Source organism: Cibotium barometz, chromosome 24 (assembly GCF_041138505.1).
Source record: "Cibotium barometz isolate CiBa-2024 chromosome 24, ASM4113850v1, whole genome shotgun sequence".
Lineage (NCBI taxonomy): Eukaryota > Viridiplantae > Streptophyta > Polypodiopsida > Cyatheales > Cibotiaceae > Cibotium > Cibotium barometz.
In genome coordinates this window covers 23,681,902-23,700,682 of record NC_141069.1, presented here as the reverse complement: position 1 = coordinate 23,700,682, position 18,781 = coordinate 23,681,902, and the positions used below count along the sequence as shown (strand labels likewise).

At 39.0% G+C, this 18,781-nt stretch overlaps 1 protein-coding gene across 10 annotated transcripts in view; it reads right to left on the bottom strand.

Annotated features, from left to right (window-relative positions):
• The window catches only part of LOC147625052 (uncharacterized), a 105,635-nt gene extending 87,421 nt beyond the window's left edge, over positions 1-18,214 (bottom strand). For 3 of the 10 annotated variants that reach the window (XM_086818311.1, XM_086818309.1, XM_086818310.1), the window contains exons 1-7: positions 17,652-18,202; positions 16,183-16,473; positions 16,009-16,098; positions 15,270-15,374; positions 14,849-14,976; positions 14,663-14,744; positions 14,237-14,557 (exon numbers count right to left, since the gene is read on the bottom strand). In XM_086818311.1, the coding sequence (XP_086674437.1) occupies positions 14,875-14,976; positions 15,270-15,374; positions 16,009-16,098; positions 16,183-16,473; positions 17,652-18,038 (975 nt within the window). In that variant the 5' untranslated portion in view covers positions 18,039-18,202 and the 3' untranslated portion in view covers positions 14,237-14,557; positions 14,663-14,744; positions 14,849-14,874. Of the gene's footprint in view, positions 1-13,928; positions 14,558-14,617; positions 14,637-14,662; positions 14,745-14,848; positions 14,977-15,269; positions 15,375-16,008; positions 16,099-16,182; positions 16,474-17,651 lie in introns of those variants that run through there. The other 7 variants (XM_086818313.1, XM_086818314.1, XM_086818312.1 and 4 more) reach the window with 7 other exon arrangements.
• Positions 18,215-18,781: the final 567 nt, after the last annotated feature.

Genomic DNA, 18,781 nt, shown 5'->3' with positions numbered 1-18,781 from the left:
GAGAGAGAGAGACCCCACAACCCAATGTAACCTGCCCCAACAAAGTAAAACCACCTCTGAGCCACGGATGACGTAGGCCAAGTGGTAGATGTATGTGTGAGCACTTTAGTCAAGGTCGCGGGCACTTATAGTAGCCTTGGACACATATAGAGAGAGAGTGTCAAGGACTATGGAGTTTAGGGACTTGAGGCACTGGTCGCGGGCTATCAAGTAAGAGGGAAACTTGGTATAGGGTCCAGGTATGCTAGAGATTATTCACTTGAGGAGAGGTGTTGAAAATACAAGTGAATAGGGTGTGTGCGGGAACAAGCCCTTGGTTAGAGGCTGTAAAAGAGAAGATGTAATTGTGAAAGAACCTGTGAAAAGGTGAGAAGAATCTACTGGGAGAGAATAAAGGATACAATGAGAGAATTTAGGAAGTGTGGAGTTATTTTGGAGAGATTCAGGAAAAAGAGAAGAGATGGAGAGAATCAAGCAAAAGGTGGAGATATTCTGTGAGTGAATCATGGAGAAATCAGTGGGATTAGATGCGTGATGTAAACTCTATAAATTGAGGCATTGCCCTAATGTGAATTTGCTGATTTTTGAGTATCCATGCCTGCATTAATCTATTTGTTAATTATCCACTAATTATATCTTAATTATTTGCTAATCACTTTGTTAATGATATTGATTCTAGTGTTTGATCCACCATAGCTCATCACAATGCTCACATTTCAACAAGTTCAAGTCCGTGAATTTCAATTATGCTAAAAGTAACTCTTTTATATATAAAATATTTATCTTTTATGCATAATATAAAAATTCAATTTTTCCATGATTACTATGAAATTCTTTCAATTAATCTAGGATGATAATTCCTAGAATATGGTAGCAAATTTTCTTTTCATGCTTTGAATGAAATTATTTTATGTGTAAATTTTTATAAAATTTTACCATAACTCCGCTACTATAACTGATAAATCTCAATTATTTTAAAAGATAAGGCTTATCTTTAAGGAAATGACTAGAATCATCCCTAATTGGATCATCAACCCTTAATGGAATGAATAAAAAATAATCATAAAATACATAGTATAAAAAAATCATTAATTTGTTCTTAAGCATAGATTAATCTTGGATTAAGAAAAAGCTTTATGAAAAGCTTCATTTGGATTAAGAATGGATCATGAGTATGACCATTTTTTAAGTGAGAGAAAAAAAACCATTAGAATTAAACATAAATAAAAATTTATGTAATTCTTTACTATCATTAATCAATTAACTTCAATAGCATTCAAAAACCATACCAATTAAGCTTCTCAAGCTTGAGAGGGGTTGAGAAGAGAGAAACATTGAGAAATTATAAAAAAGATCAAAATTCACTATACTTACCTTACAATTTGCTTAATTCTTAATTCACGGTAGAGGCCCCCAACCAATCAATTGGTTTAGCATGTTGATGGAGCCACCAATGGGAATTGAAGAAAGAGAGAAGTGTCAAAAACTAGTGAATTATTAAAGAATTCACAGTTCTTGGCTTAGGTGGAGTAGAGTAACAAGGGGAGGCTTCTATTTATAGGAAAAATTGAGCTCCTAACCAAACAAACTGATTCTAGAATTTTTCAAGTCAGTTTGGTCACTTTTTGACCATTTTTAGGTCAGTTAAGCTAACTTTTTGGAACTAGACTTGAATGAAGAGAGAGGAGAGATGAAATATCTCAATTTTTATGAGTTTAAAACTTATTCAAGCATGTGAAATATGCACCTCCTTTAAAGAACTCTCTTTCCTTGCATATGTGTCAAAATGAAATCATTATACCCAAAATATCTCATATTTTTAATATTGCTCATAGTTTTTTACTAATAAATCTTGTACATTTTCAACTTATCTTATGTGAAATATGCACCTGCTTTAAAGAACTCCCCTTCCTTACATATGTGTCAAAATGGAATCATTATACCCAAAATATCTCATATTTTTAATATTGCTCATAGTTTTTTACTAATAAACCTTGTACATTTTCAACTCTTCATCTTATGTGAGCATTTACTCATTTTTGGGTATCTTCTTTTACAATTTAGATTTATCTCCTCCCTACACATGGATTGATGCTATTGGCCCATAGGAACCTTAATTGGACCATAATCCAAAAATTTCTGAAAATCTAGACCCTTAGACTAAGGTCCTTTATACCCATTTCCAATAAATTCTAATTGCACATTGGAAAGTTCTTTTTGAATTTTTATTTCAGGGGAACTTACTTTAATAAGATGAGATAATTTTCTATCCAAAAATATTAAAAATTTGAATATTCTCTCTCTAGAATATTTTCTCTCTCTCAGTTAAAACAGTTAAAAATAAGGTCTTTATATTTCTGAAGAGGGATTGATTACAGGGGAAGATACTAGATATCAAAAGGGAGTTGGGAGAGGAATCTTACATTCTACCTCACTTAAAAAACGCGAGATGTCCTCATCTCGCAACTTGGGATAATTTCGCAAGATGCACGAATAAAGACTTAGAGAAAAATTTTAATCAAGATTAACCACCAAGAAAAGTTTCAAAGAGAGCAAGATTCAAGATAAGAACAAGTTTTAAACTTTATTCATTCTCGGAACATATACAGTAAAGATAGAAGAACTCTTTACACTTCCATAAGCCCGGCCGTCCATCATATGATCACAAAAGCAGCACTCACAAGCTGCACAAGTATAAGGTAACTCATCTATGGGAATAATTCTGTTGGTTATTGCCGCACCTATCTCAGTGGTATGAGGTGATCTAACAAAAGGACCTCTGAGAGGCAAGCTAAAAACGGGGTAAAGGCATATCTTCTCATGAGGAAGAAAACACGCCAGTAAGAAGACCCGCTCAGAAAACCCAAGATGCCTTGATCTCATGACGCAGTAGTATCGGAGACCCAAACCCAAAGCTTCAATAACCATGGCCAAGCGGACATTATTACGAAAATGTTGCTGACCCGAGGGTGTTACCCTAGTTATGTCTTGATAGGTCTGCCATTTGGTTTGCGCTACAGAAGTTCTCAAGTGAGGAAAAAGTGAGCGCTCATATTGTTCTATAAAATCTTTCTTCACAGACTCGCTTGCGTCTTGAAGGTGAGAAATCATCATGGATAAAACTAATTCCTCTTGCCAAGCCATGAAGGAGATTAAGAAGGGAGATCGATGGAAGTAAGATTACTATGAGCGACAGGTAAAAGTTACGACTTATATAAAGGAAGGAGCTAGCGTAACTTAGAAGCCAACGGTAACTTGCCACAGAAGTTTTACCGTCTTTCCATGATTTGGGTTTGGCACAATTTTCTATAGAAGGCATTAAGAACTTTGAGATGAGGAGATAAAAGAAGCTTGTAGACTAAGTCACCTACTTTTATTGAATTCAGGTATAAGGTCCACAATATCTGGGGAATAACTTCTTATACTCCCCAAGAGATAAAGAACTTTTGGGTCGTACTCGAATGAAAACCAAAATCTTGGTATCCAAAACACCGATTTTTACTTATGAACTCATTGTTCTGAATCCTTAAAACAGGCGTGACTCTTGAGAAGTATATTCTAGGGAAAGGGTCTTCCTTTTTTAAACAGAATCTTTCTTTTATTTTAGAGAGGGAATAATTATAAGATCAGAAAGAGAGGTTCTTACTCCTGTATACCTCGAAGGCTGGGGGAAGAATCTTACATTCTACCCCACTTGAAAAGTGCGAGATATCCTCATCTCGCCAAGTAGAGGACAACTCTTTTTCTTAAGATCCAATTTATTATGGGGTTCCTTATATTCTGGTCAACCCAACAGAATACTGGGATAATCTAAGATTAATCTATGCTTGAGGTTTTTTCTTAATCCAAGATTGATCTATGCTTGAGGCCAAATTAATCCAAGATTAATCTATGCTTGAGAATAAATTAATAGTTTTTTTTATCTATGCTTTTAGTTTGAATATGGATGTGGATGTGGATGTATGGATGTGGATACGGATGTGAATATATGATATGTGATGTGAAGGAATCTGAAGTGAAGAGATGAAAAATGAGGTGATTGGATGAGTACACATATAAATGGAATGTGGAATAAGTAATGTGGATTAATGAGGGATAATGTAGAAGAATAAGAGTTAATATAGAAACTGTATTTGTAAACTGTTTGTAAATGTTGTTTGTAAATGGCTGTTTTATGTCAAGAATGCTGGGGAACCATTTTGACCGTCTTGTGATTAAGATCGTGGAGACCTAATTGATAAAGTTGCAAATGCTAACGGAGAGTCAACGTAGCAAAGTCGGCCGAGGTCTTGACCAGCCTCGGTTCGATTAAAATGGTGAGCTTCCGGTACGGTGGATGAGGGACCAAGGAAGCGGCCTATGAGTGAAGCGCTAGGTCACCTGCGAAGGATCCTAGAGGGTGCTGACCATACGGCCTTATATCTGAATTCAATGAAAGTAGGTGACTTAGCCTACAAGCTTCTTTTACCTCCTCATCTCAAAGTTCTTAATGTATTTCATAGAAATATGTGCCAAACCCAAATCATGGAAAGACAGTAAAACTTCAGTGACAAGATACCGTTGGCTTCTAAGTTACACTAGCTCCTTCCTTGATATAAGTCGTAACTTTTACCTGTCGCTCACAGTAATCTTACTTCCATCGATCTCTCTTCTTCTTAATCTCCTTCATGGCTTGGCAACAGAAATTAGTTTTATCCATGATGATTTCTCACCTTCAAGACGCGAGTCTGTGAAGAAAGATTTTATAGAACAATATGAGCGCTCACTTTTTACTCACTTAGGAGCTTCTGTAGCTCAGACCAAATGGCGGACCTATCAAGACATAACTAGAGTAATACCCTGGGGACAGCAGCACTTTCGTAACAATGTCCGCTTGGCCATGGTTATTGAAGCTTTGGGTTTGGATCCTCGATACTACTGCATCATGAGATCAAGGCATCTTAGTTTTTCTGAGCGGGTCTTCTTACTAGCGTGTTTTCTTCCTCATCAGAAGATATGCCTTTACCCCGTTTTTGGCTTGCCTCTCAAAGGTCCTTTTGTTAGATCACCTCATACCACTGAGATAGGTGCGGCAATAACCAACAAAATTATTCCCATAGATGAGTTACCTTATACGTACGCAGCTTGTGAGTACTGCTTTTGTGATCATATGATGGACGAACTTATAGAAGTGTAAAGAGTTCTTCTATCTTTACTGTATATGTTCCAAGAATGAATAAAGTTTAAATCTAGTTCTTGTCTTGACCCTTACTCTCTTTGAGACTTTTTTATTTGATGGTTAATCTTAATTAAATTTTTCTCTAAGTCTCATGTTCGTGCATCTTGCGAAATTATCCCAAGTTTGCGAGATGAGGACATCTCGCGTTTTTCAAGTGGGAGAGTGTAAGATTCCTCTCCATGCCTCTCAAAATGTCCAGCATCTTCCTCTGTAATCAATCCCCTCTTTAGAAATATAAAAGATCTTGTCTTTGCCTATTTTGACATAGAGAGAAAATATTCTAGAGAGAGAATATTTCGATTTTGAATAATTTTAAATAAAAAAAATTCTCATTTTATTAAAATCAATTCCCCTGAAACAGAAATTCAAAAAGAACTTTCCAGTGTGCAATTGAAATTTATTGAAAATGGGTATAAAGGACCTTAGCCTAAGGATCTAGATTTTCGAAAATTTTTGGATTATGGTCCAATTAAGGTTCCTATTGACCAATAGCATCAATCCATGTGTAGGGAGGAGATAAATCCAATTTGTAAAAGAAGATATCCAAAAATGAGTAAATGCTTACATAAGATGAAGAGTTGAAAATGTACAAGGTTTATTAGTAAAAAACTATGAGCAATATTAAAAATATGAGATATTTTGGGTATCCAAAAATGAGTAAATGCTCGCATAAGATGAAGAGTTGAAAATGTACAAGGTTTATTAGTAAAAAACTATGAGCAATATTAAAAATATGAGATATTTTTGGGTATCCAAAAATGAGTAAATGCTCACACAAGATGAAGAGTTTAAAATGTACAAGGTTTATTAGTAAAAAACTATGAGCAATATTAAAAATATGAGATATTTTGGGTATAATGATTCCATTTTGACACATATGTAAGGAAAGAAAATTCTTTAAAGGAGGCGCATATTTCACATGCTTGAATGAGTTTTAAACTCTAAAATAATGTTATATTTTTATCTCTCCTCTCTTGAACCAAACCAAATCAAAATGAAACCAAACCGAATCAAAATGTAATCGAACTAGGTTCAAATCTAGTCGAAATTCAATTCTACAATTCAGTTAGCTTTGGTTAGAGCTTCCCTCTCCTATAAATAGAACATGAGAGAAGAATTTTACTATACTAGAGTTATACTGAAATAATGCTAGTTTCTACTATTCTCTAAAATTCTCTCCAAATTGAAAAAATTAAAACTTCCCTCTTTCTTCAATCCCCATTGGTGGCTCCATCAACATACTTAACCAATTGATTGATTGGGGACCTCTACCGTGAACAAAGAATCAAGCAATTTGTAAGGTAAATGGTGAATTTTGATCTTTTTTATAATTTCTCAATGCTTCTCACTTCTCAACCCCTCTCAAGCTTGAGAAGCTTAATTGGAATGGTTTTTGAATGCTATTGAAGTTAATTGATGAATGGTAGTGAAGAGTTACATAATTTGATGAATGCTATTGAAGTTAATTGATTAATGATAGTTAAGAGTTACATAAATTTTCATTTATGTTTAATTGAAATGATTTTTATGTAATTTCTCTCTCACTCAAGAAATGGTCATACTCATGACCCATTCTCAATCCAAATGAAGCTTTTCATAAAGTTTTTTCTTAATCCAAGATTAATCTATGCTTGAGGTCAAATTAATCCAAGATTAATCTATGCTTGAGGTCAAATTAATGGCTTTTTTCTATGCTTTTAGTTTATGTATTTCATGAATATTGATGATTCAATCCATTAGGGATTAATGATCCAATTAGGGATCATTCTAATTATTTTCTTAAAGATAAGCTTTATCCCTTAGAAAAATTGAGATTTATCAGTCATCATAGCAGCGGAGCCATGGTAAAATTTTTATATGGGAAGTGATAAGATATTATAAGATGCACATGAGATGAGTTAGGATGTGATAAGATGAGTTAAGAAGTGATAGGATGTGTATGGGATGAGGTAAGAAGTATATGTGATGGGATAAGATGTATATGGGTTGTAATAAGGTGAGAATATGGATGTGAATGTGGATGGGTATGTATGGATGTATGTATGTAGATGTGGATGGGTATGTATGGATGTATGTAGATGTGGATGCATGAATGTGGATGTACGGATGTGAATGAGGATGTGGATGTGGATGCATGGATGTAAATGTGGATGTGTATATGGATATATGCATGTAGATGTGGATGCATGAATGTGGATGTATGGATATGAATGAGGATATAGATGTGGATGTATGGATGTGAATGTGCATGTAGATATGGATGTATAGATGTGAATGGGAATGTGGATGTGGATGTATATATGTATGTGGATGTGGATGTATAAATGAGGACGTGATAATGGATGTATGCATGTGGATGTGGATAATGGATGTATGCATGTGGATGTGGATATGGATGTATATGTATGAATGTGGATATGGGATGTGGATGTATAAATGAGGATGTGAAAATGGAGATAAGTATGTAGATGTGGATGTATGGATGTGAATGTGGATGTGGATGTGGATGTGGATGTGGATGTGTGGATGTGGATGTATGGATGTGATGTGAAGAAATCTGAAGTGAAGAGATGAAAAATGAGGTGATTGGATGAGTACACATATAAATGGAATGTGGAATAAGTAATGTAGATTAATGAGAGATAATGTGGAAAAATAAGAGTTAATATAGAAACTGTATTTGTAAACTGTTTGTAAATGCTGTTTGTAAATGGTTGTTTTATGTCAACAATGCTGGGGAACCATTTTGACCGTCTTGTGATTAAGATCGTGGAGACCTAATTGATAAAGTTGCAACTGCTGACGGAGAGTCAATGGAGGACGTCTCGCGTAGCAAAGTCGGCCGAGGTCTTGACCAGCCTTGGTTCGATTAAAATGGTGAGCTTCCGGTACGGTGGATGATGGACCAAGGAAGCGGCCTATGAGTGAAGCGCTAGGTCACCTGCGAAGGATCCTAGAGGGTGCTGACCATACGGTGCTCGGGCTCTAGGTCGCCTAGGATACCCACGCGTGCGTCGAGGAAGATATTGGAACAAGGAGTAAGAGTTGTTTTTCTGAAACCGGTCATGGATCTGGTTGATTGACCTTGCTGGTCTTCAATGGATGAGTCCATGGCTCTTTTTATGGATCTATTAGTTAATCTTGTTGATCTTCAACGAGAGTCCATCTTGATTTTTATAAGTGATTATATTGACGAGTATTATGGGCTAGGAACTATTGAAAAGGCCCCTGAGTGGACAGGTGGTGAGCGTTCTAGTTGCCAATGATGCCATAGATACTCTGATGAAGGAATGATGGGAAATTTGAGAATCAACCGAATAATTTGGAAGACTGTGATCAGTGATACTTTGGTTTCATTAAAGGATTGTTTTAAAGTTAGCTGATGCTAAGAAAAAGGCAATTTCATATTGGGTGTGTAAGTGGTGTGCCTAATTTTATGTTTGCATGAACTTCCGGCTAGGAGACCTTGGAACTCTTTTCCTTGGTACCCGGGACAAAACCTAACCAAATTCCAAATTGGATCCCATCACTACAGTGGTTGGGTGGTTGGCTAACCTATGGGATCGGATGGGGTTAGGCTGGACTGATGGATCCATAAATCGAGACTCAATTTTTGTTATTACGATAGATAAAGTAAATCCCGGATAGTAATTGGTCTATGGATAGGAATCAACGATTGTGCCTCTTGATGGGAAAAAAAGCGTTGATTCCAATGATCCAAGTGCAAGTTTCTTCCTTGATCCGAAAGAGTACCTTTATAGGTGCAATCGGATCAGCTTGATCAGTAATGATCTTGACTACGTTAGAGTATAAAGTTATCCTGGTGGAATCGCCCGTGCTTTCCGAGTAAGGGAAGTTTTTTCGAGTCCGATTTTGGAAAAACCGACGGATTAATCTCTTGTCCGGATATCCGTTGACAAGGCCCCGAATGTGGGACCCCTGTCTCGCGCGAGAAGTGCTACTTCTGCTACTAGTACCCCGAATCTGTTGCTCGGTGGGAACAGGGATCTCACAGTGATCGCAATCACCTAAAATACTATACTTGGTGTCCCTATGCTGAAAAGAAAAAATATGACTAGACCAATCTATCTGGACGTCAAGAGTTTTAAACCACTCAATCTCTAATAACAAGTCTACATTTTCCAGATGCATAACATAGCATTCCAGAGAGTATCTTTGTAGTCTTGAATCTGGATTGGAAGCATCTCCACCTTGCGATCCCAAACTTGCCTTCCCGCAGGTAGGCGTACCTCATAGGTATGGTCGCTGAGTGTCGTATCAAGACTCAATTTCTGCACAAGTTTGTAGTTAACAAAGTTATGCGAACTGCCAGGGTCTAAAAGAATGTGAATCTTATGGCCATTCACTTCTCCATAAACTCGGAGAAGATCATGCAAGCCAAATACCTTAGAATTGAACAGACAATCAGAACAAGTACTAGGGCGAGAAAGTACAGTAATTGACGTACCTGTCAAAGACAACTGGTTAGCTACCTTTGGCTTAGGTCCTGCGTTTGACTTGGTACCCTTTTGCTTCGGGCACTCATTACGCATGTGTCCTTTTTCTTCGCAGATAAAACAACGTCCTTCCTTCTTGAGCTTTAAAGCCCTAAGGAGTCGTTTCTTCTTCGCTGGTGTCGAACTTGAATTCTTCGAAGGTTGGTCCGAAGACTTTTCCTCTGTCGCGTTAGCCATAGGTGCGGAGAACTTTCTTTTATGCTTGTTCCCCTGCTCGATAACGGGTTTCGACTTGAAAGAGACCATCGTATCATCTACATACGAGCTGAATGAAAGACCTCGTCCAAAGTTTTACATTTGTTATTTTTAACCTGTAATCGGTACAATCGGGTAAACCAGCTACTACGAAAAATCCCAAAAGAGTAGTGGGATCCATCTTTGTAGCTTTCATCTGCAAGTCACGAAACTTCTAGAGGTAGATCTCATAAGTGAGGTGCTACGAGGTCATGGTCAAAGCTGAAAACCGGACAACAACATCGTAATCATCCTCTTTCTTGAAGAATTCTTTCTTAAAGATATCTTCAAATTGTGCCCAAGTCGTTGGCTTAGGGTTGAGTTCCTTCCACCAAAGCAAAGCTTTGCCGGACAGGAAACCTGCTGGATCCTCTTTCCATCATCATATGGATAAAACTGAAAGTGAACTTGTCACTTATGTAGCCACGTGTCCACGATCTCCTTGGTTCGCTGCTTTTGCTCGCCCCCGAACGGTTCCGGAGTAATGTTGGGGCCTAAAGCTAAAGCCAAGGTATCCATACCCGAGAAAGTAGAGAGGGTAGTGATCAAGAGAGCGATGGAGTTCTGCAAAGCTTACATCTAGGCTGCGATTTGTGCCTGACGTTCCGTCGAAGAAGCTTCAAGAGCTACTTTGAACTCTTGGAAATCAGATTTTGACAAAAAATCGTCAAAAAGATCGACATCGGTACCTTTCGTTAGCCGACAAGCCTTCGCGTTCCACAAGGGGCTCCAACTCTGATTCTTAGGTCGACATTGTGAAGAGGGGACGTGGAGAGAAAATTCGATCTTTGCACAGTGAAAGTGCGAGCGAACTTGAGAGCTTGAGAGCTTGAAAACTTGAGAACTTGAGAGATGTGTGGCAAGAAGCCCACTTGAGGGGGTTTATAAAGGTTTCCCAAAAGCCAAAAAATCTCCAAAAGCTAGGCTTAGCTTTTGCTTTGCTTTTGTGTTTTTTTTATTTTATATATATATATATATATATATATATTCTATTGTCTTAAAAAAACAAAACACCTTGGAAACCTTGGAGGAGGGTTCTTTTAAAACTTTAAAAAAAATTAAACCCAAAAAAAAAACGAAAGCTTTGAAAAAACGTGCTTTCCTTGTTTTTTTTTTCTCCTCCTGGAATAACCCGTCGGTGTGCTGCCTGCCGTCGATTGAAGCTGCCGGCGCATGCTTGTCTCTCGGCGGATGCAGTCGTCAGCAGATGGGCTACAGACGCCTTCACGGCAGGATGCGACTGTGCCAGCCGTTACCTGCACTGGGCCCGCCTACCAACATAGAGCCGACCGCCTGCCTGGCTAGAGCACTTGCGTAGGCCTGGGCTAGCCTGGGCGCCTGTCCGCCTGGCCTAGGCGCCTACATGGGCCTGGCTGCCTGGCCACGTAGGCCCATGCGCCCGCCTGCAGGACCGCCAACAGAGACCCGCCTGGCCTGGGCGCCTACCCGCCTGGCCTAGGCGCCTACATGGGCTTGGCTGCCTGGCCACGTAGGCCCATGCGCCCGCCTGCAGGACCGCCAACAGAGACCCGCCAGCCTTCGATAGACAACGCCAGTACCTGCCAGCGCACAAACGCTCTCTCTCTCACTCTCTCTCTCGTTCGAACCAGAAAAGCAAACCTGCTTTTTTTTCTTTTTTCTGTTTTCTCTCATGCGACTGCACAAACAAGACTCCTCTTCCTTGCAAAGCAAGCGACCCTTCTAAATCTACCATCTCCTCTTCCTTGCAAAGCAAGCGACCCTTCTAAATCTACCATCTCCCATCAACATGGGTGTCTTTGATGATGAAAAAACACATACTAAATCTGAAATCTGCAGTATGCACAGAAAAAACAGCAAGTTTTTTAACACATACCTTTCTTCGACCTCTTCTTCTCTACCTACCGACTTGCTCATTTCACGAGGTATGCTCTGATACCACTGTCAAATCCCCACGGATCCCCTCGTGATCGATCTTGGTTCGAAACTCGAATCCTGCAAACAAACGAACAACAAACAAGCAAGGGGTTGACTCACCTCCCAACCATGACAGTCGTGGGCGAGCCCACAGTCTTGGCTGTCCCCACCGAGCCACGAGCTGAGCTAACTAGGCTGACGTACCGACCAATCTCCTCCTCGCGACATCCCATACCGCCACGAAGCTGCCCTCGCGGGCCTCGAGATCGATGCCGACCTCGGATATATAAAGCAGGTGCACGTCTGCACCACTAGATCCAAGCTCCAAGACCATTGAGCTCTCACAAACTCGCGAGACTCTCTATAATACAATAACTAACCTTGGCCACCCTTTTATAGGCTCTTGGCCGGTCATCGGGCGTCCACACTTGGGCGCCCGCCCGTCCATACTTGGGTGCCCGCCCGTCCATACTTGGGTGCCCGCCCGTTAGTATTTTCCTAACTCAGCTCGTCAATCAACCTGCCTAGTTCCAAGCTTTCCCAAGCCTCGAAACTAGTCTTGCATGCGTATAGCACACGGTAGATACACACTGTGCAAATGACACCGTGCTCATGAGAAGACATCCATTGGAGAGACATCTGCAGTAGGAGCCACCCGCCCGAGAAGGTCGTGGAGATGTAGACAATCCATCTAGATGGACTAGAGAGATGGATCCTTTACCCTCCAGACTTACTCCCACTCCCTTTGAGTGTGAGTAATGATAGTGACTAGGCTAGGAGAGCCTAGGACTTTATTTGTGTCATGGTCTTTTTTGATGTATTGCACTTTCTTTTTTGGACTCCAGTAATACCAAGTTAACTATTACATTTCTTATTTAGTCGTGCATGCCCATTGCCACTAAATCATGTTAAAACTTTAAGTTATTAGAAATCTTGATCTTATGACTTGTCAATGACATGACCTCATGAGGCATGCTTTTTTTCAATGTTACATATATGACTAAGTATGAGGAAATCACTGTCCATGGATGCAATCAATAATGTATTGTAGACTTGTAGTTTTAACTTCTGTTTGGTAATTACTGATTGGTTATATGATTTTGATACTTTTGTTTTCTTGATTGTACGCTATTATAGTAATTAAGTTTGAAGGCCCAAATCTGAAATTTCAGATTTGGGCCCCCACATTGCAGGGGGAGATTGCACTTCCTCTCTCCAATTGGAAGCCCAAATCTGAAATTTCAGATTTGGTCCCCCCAACCTTCAGATTTTAAAATTTATGTATATAATAATCATTTCGGTCCATCGTTTCACTGGCCACCTCCCGGTGTTGAAACGTTTCATTCTAAAATGAATCGTTTCAGCAACGTTTCGTTTCAGCACTGAAACGTTTAGCTATGACCTTGTCAAATACCAAGGCCAGAGTTACTTGGAAAACTATTATCCTTTCTCAACATGAAGGGCATGAAGAGAGATTGAACATCATTGATCCAAAGATCCAATGCAAAGCCCTCCTTTGCAAGTTGGTGGTTAGAGCATTCCTTCCTAGTACTAAGCCTTGGAAGGATTTCTCCATGTACCATATTCTTAGATGTGTCCATGTAAGTGGTGGTGACTAGAAGCACAACACGCATTTTGCTTTCTCTAAGGCAGATTACCGCCCCCATCCTCCCCAGTGGTTTCTTTCATTATCCAAGCTTGGAGCAGTATGCGGATATTTTTACGTCATACCACTGGGCATGACCTTATCAGAGATGATACTGGCAGACCACTGGGCATGCTGGGAGAGATCCGCAACCACAATACTTGACTAGAAGAATTTTGAGTGTCTTTTGATCCGCAACCACAATACTTGACTAGAAGAATTTTGAGTGTCTTTTAGATGATGAGAGAGGAGCATTACTTGTGGTTAGGGTTTTTTCTTGAACAAGCGAGCCTTCAGGTGTTGGGCCATAGGAGGAAGAGGGTGTTGCCTTCTATTCTATTTAGTCTAGATGGCGGTCATAGGGGGGGGGGGGGGGGCGCTCTGTGATCCATTCAGTGCGAGTAGTGGATTGAAATACCCCTGTGATCCATTCAGTGCGAGTAGTGGATTGAAATACCCCTCGAAACAATGCCTCTAGGCTATATTTTCAGAAACACTTGTAAATTGTTTCTTATGGCCTGTAAAGCCTTTTCAAAATGCTATGGCTGTTGGAATTCGTCCAGAATTTTTATGAGCTGCAGTGTAAGTAGGATGCATAAATGTTACAGAAAATCTCTTAAAACCGGCAGTTAATCAACCACAGCCTTGCTATTGCAAATGCACTGCTAAATTTGTATAGTGAGTTCCAACATAAAATTATGAATATGGAAGGGAGGGAGAGACTACCTTGTGAAATCAATCTGCCATGCTTAGGAAGGTGTGTCATGTTGAAATGCAGCACCGTGTCCAAGCAGTCCACGCTCTTGGTAAACTCGTGCGCCCATGTTGAGGTGCCAACTGGTCACATAGTCCCATATGCACAAGAACATCAATTTCAGCATATCTATATCGTGGGCCGGTTGCTCTACATATCTTCGTGTGGCTCTTTTGAGGTGCCTAGCCTACCACAGGCTGTGATGGCCATGCACATTTGTGGCGCCATGATTGCACATGACTGCTGCATTAGTGCCAACTGGAATGTGATCTCCTCTATGGCCCAATCCTTACCTGCTGCAGGTGAATTAATGAATACAAAACTATACTTGATCAAGGCACCAAAGAAATTACCCTTGTAAGGCCCTTAAACCTCAATCAAAGCACCAAAGAAATTACCCTTGTAAGGCCCTTGAACCTCAATCAATATCTCATCCCATAATCATTCTTGCCCTTGAAGCACCAAAAAAACTCTTCTGAGCTGAAGAATTCAACCATAAGAAACGATGTCAAATATTAATCGCTTCTGGTTTTCATGGTAATGATGTCTACTGAGACAGTTTAAAAGCAGTGAGTCCAACTAACCAGCTTTTTTTCTACAGATGACAGGTTCAAAGGTACTTTTGCAGCCGCGAGAGTGCATTCGATAAAGCGAGCAACAACACAACAATTAAGGCATACTTCATGCCTATATGACCCCAAAAGTGTTTGAGCTATACAAAATCAATGCATCAAAAGTTAATTAACGCCCAAAGCAATGCGAAGCTTAGTACAGAGATGACAAAATTGTTTAGAATAATAGACCACCACTTCATACTTCTCTCTCTCTCTCTCTCTCTCTCTCTCTCTCTCTATATATATATATATATATATATTTAGAATAATAGACCACCACTTAATATATAACCTCTCTCTCTCTCTCTCTCTCTCTCTCTCTCTCTCTCTCACAGCAAAAAAAAAAAATCCATATACTTACAGAGTTGAGGAGGAGTTTTGTTCAACTAACCAGTCTCGCAACCAACAGCAGCCTAAGGAATATTCTTGCTGGCAAGAATAGTGTGCTGCTGCGTTCCTTTTTGGTCAATAAATCTTGCAGCTTATTTGCTTTCCCCTGCATTGCCAAGCATAAACAATTGTGCTTTGAATACTTCATCTATACGCTCTTACTTTGAAAAATACGTGATGTTGTAAAGTAGTTCTGATGTAGAACCCACCCAGTATTGAAATTTGATGTGACCACACAGGAAGAGAGACATGTTTACACCCTAGCATAGAGCTGGAAATTTTTGTAGATCTACACAGCTCTCGCCCCAACATACTGATACCAGGGAACACTCTCTCTCCCCCTCCCCCCCTCTCTCTCTCTCTCTCACATGATCCACCCGAGTTCAAGTCCCACCGTTGTTCATATATGCCCTCGTGTTGCATTCTACCGACGTTAATACCCCCCTCTCTCTCTCTCTCTCACACACATGAGAGTGAAAAGGCACACCCACATAGCCTTTTCTTAAACACTCTCTCTCTCTCTCTCTCTCACACACACACGCACATGCACATGCACACAGCCTTATGCTCCACTCTTTGTGTGTACACAACAAAATGTTGCCAAGGTCTCATGCGCCGTATTTGACCTCGGCAGACACTTCAATGTCAAAGCCATACATGATCTCTCTCTCTCTCTCAAAATCCAATGTCATTAAGCCATACACTCAGTCATGCACAATGATGGTTCAACAAGAACTTACCACCAATATCAAGCTGATCAAAACAGTGAGGACTGCTGTAACGATGAATCGACTAACGACAAACGTGCCTTGAAATGTTGATAAAACCATCTGCATGATGAGTCAGGCATTTTCAATTAGCTTGCTCTTGTCCTAACACGAAAAAGTTTACTTGAGACCAAAGGCAGTTCCTACCTGGCACAGAGTGGCAGCTTTCTGGATGCCTTGCCATAGTCGAGCAGCACCTGAACCAACAATGTTGTATCTTCCATGAAAGACCTTGACGAGGAAGCCAACTAAAAACAAACCTGCATCCTTGACAAAGGCAGGGAAATGAAGAGCCCTAGCACTGGCATGATGCAAGAGAAACAGAACAAAGGCACCTGCACCACAAACAAAGGTACTTCCCTTTCTTTTCCGCCTCACAAAGAGGAATGGCGACAACACTGATGATGATCTCTCAGCAGAAGGTGAGGATGATGATCCCTGCATTGAAATCTTATATATGAGCAAAGAACGCTGTTTTGGCCCTAGCACATTGTGTAAGTAAAAATTCAATGATAATTACAAACCGTCCAATTAATTTAATCTGCACACACATATTTCTATACTCTACATACATACTTTCACGCATGCAAACAAACAAACATACATACATATTTATTTACCTATGCATATGTATACACACATACATATGTATCTATGTACATATACCTATGCATATGTATACACACATACATATGTATATATATACATACATACACATATTTATATGTATATACAAATGTATACACCTGTACAAATATGTTTATGTTAATAGCATATATGTACACATGTATATTTGTATATATTGTACATGTATGCATGCATACAAACATACATACATACATACATATACGTATATATATGAAAATGAATACACACATACATATATATATGTATATATATATATATATATATATATATATATATATATATATATATATATATATATATATACATACATACACATATTTATATGTATATACAAGTGTATACACCTGTACAAATATGTTCATGTTAATAACATAACATTTATACACATATTTATATGTATATACAAGTGTATACACCTGTACAAATATGTTCATGTTAATAACATAACATTTATATATATATATATATATATATATATGTACGCATATGTATATTTGTATATACATATGTTTATTGTAGATACATACATACATACATACATACATACATACATACATACATACATACATATATATATATATATATATATATATATATATATATATATATGCATCTGTACATCTATAAATGTATATCTAACTGTTCATATAATCTATAATCTTCTGCCAAAAAAACAAACTATAATTTTATTCTACCAAAAAGAATTAATTGATTACTTTCAACTCTGTAAAATCTATTCAATTAAGAAAAACTACTGAAACTGATTAGAATTATTTCTGCAGAATCTCGAATCAAGAAGGAAAACTAAAAATTTTAGATTTATACTGAAAAAAACGTCAATCATTTACTCTGTACTAAATATATTCAGTGAACTGATAGTGTATAATAGTGCAATAAATCAATAGAGGTAAAAGTCTCTTCTGCAATATTAAATATTTTAAAAAAAATAGGGTTTGATTGGTGTTTACCATAAAAAACTGCGAGCATTGTGAAGCAAAGGAAGCAGATGAAGAAGGAGGAGGAGGTGGTAGTGTAGGTTTTCGTGTGTTTTGCTGGAAACCCTTAATATCTAACACAGTGACCTTCTTGCAGCGATGCCAAGTTTGAATCCTGAGCTCTCGAAGCCTCCCCGCTGCGATCTTGATCTTCAAGAAGAAGAGGTGAGCTCTGATGCGTAGAGAGACATCGCAGGCACCATCATGGGAGCTATTCTTCTTGGAGAAGAAGGAGAAAAGGCCCTGTTGCTGCTTCTTTTGCCCTGACGCGAAATGCAGTTTGGCAGAGATACCGTTAGCCTTAGCAGACAAGGAGAACTTCCACAGCCTGTGAGGAGATGGGCGATCCGCCATAGCCATGACCTGAGTGTGAGTGAGAGTGAGAGAGAGAGAGAGAGAGAGATGCGAAATGGCTAAACGGATAGTTGGATTGCCAAATTTAGTTGGATAGATCTAGAGCCGTTGGATCACCCCAACTCCCATTTCTTATATATAAAATAAGGAGGCCTTAAATCTCAGAAAAAAAGTTAGATTTAGATTTGACACGGGTAATATGAGAACTAAGAGCGCTGTCCCACGGATAAAAGTTAGAAAGAGAAAATAGCGAGAGTTAGTTTGAGTGTGTTAGCAAGAGAGTTAGAGTCTTCTTCTTCTTTTGTTAAGAGATGCCCCCAACTGCCCCACGTGGTAGAGTTTCCCTTTCTTTCTTCTAGAGAGAGAGAGTTAGAGAGAGCTAAAGAGTGAGGGATGGAGATGGAGAGAGAAAGAGAGAGAGTGAGTTAGAGAGAGATTTAGGGTTAGAAAGTTATAGAGAGAGGGTAAGTTATAGAGAGAGAGAGAGATGTATTAACGTCGGTAGAATGCAACACGAGAGAGAGAGAATTAGAGAGTTTAAAAAAAAAGATATATATATATATATAGAGAGAGAGAGAGAGAGGGAGAGAGGGAGGGAGGGAGGTGGAGAGAGTTAGAAAGAGAGAGAGAATGAGACTTAGAGAGAGGAATAGAGTTAGAAAGAGAGACACACACCAAAGACAGGTCTAGGTGTCTACACAAGAGAATGAGATGATTTATTGTAACAAAAAGTGATGTTTAATGGCAAC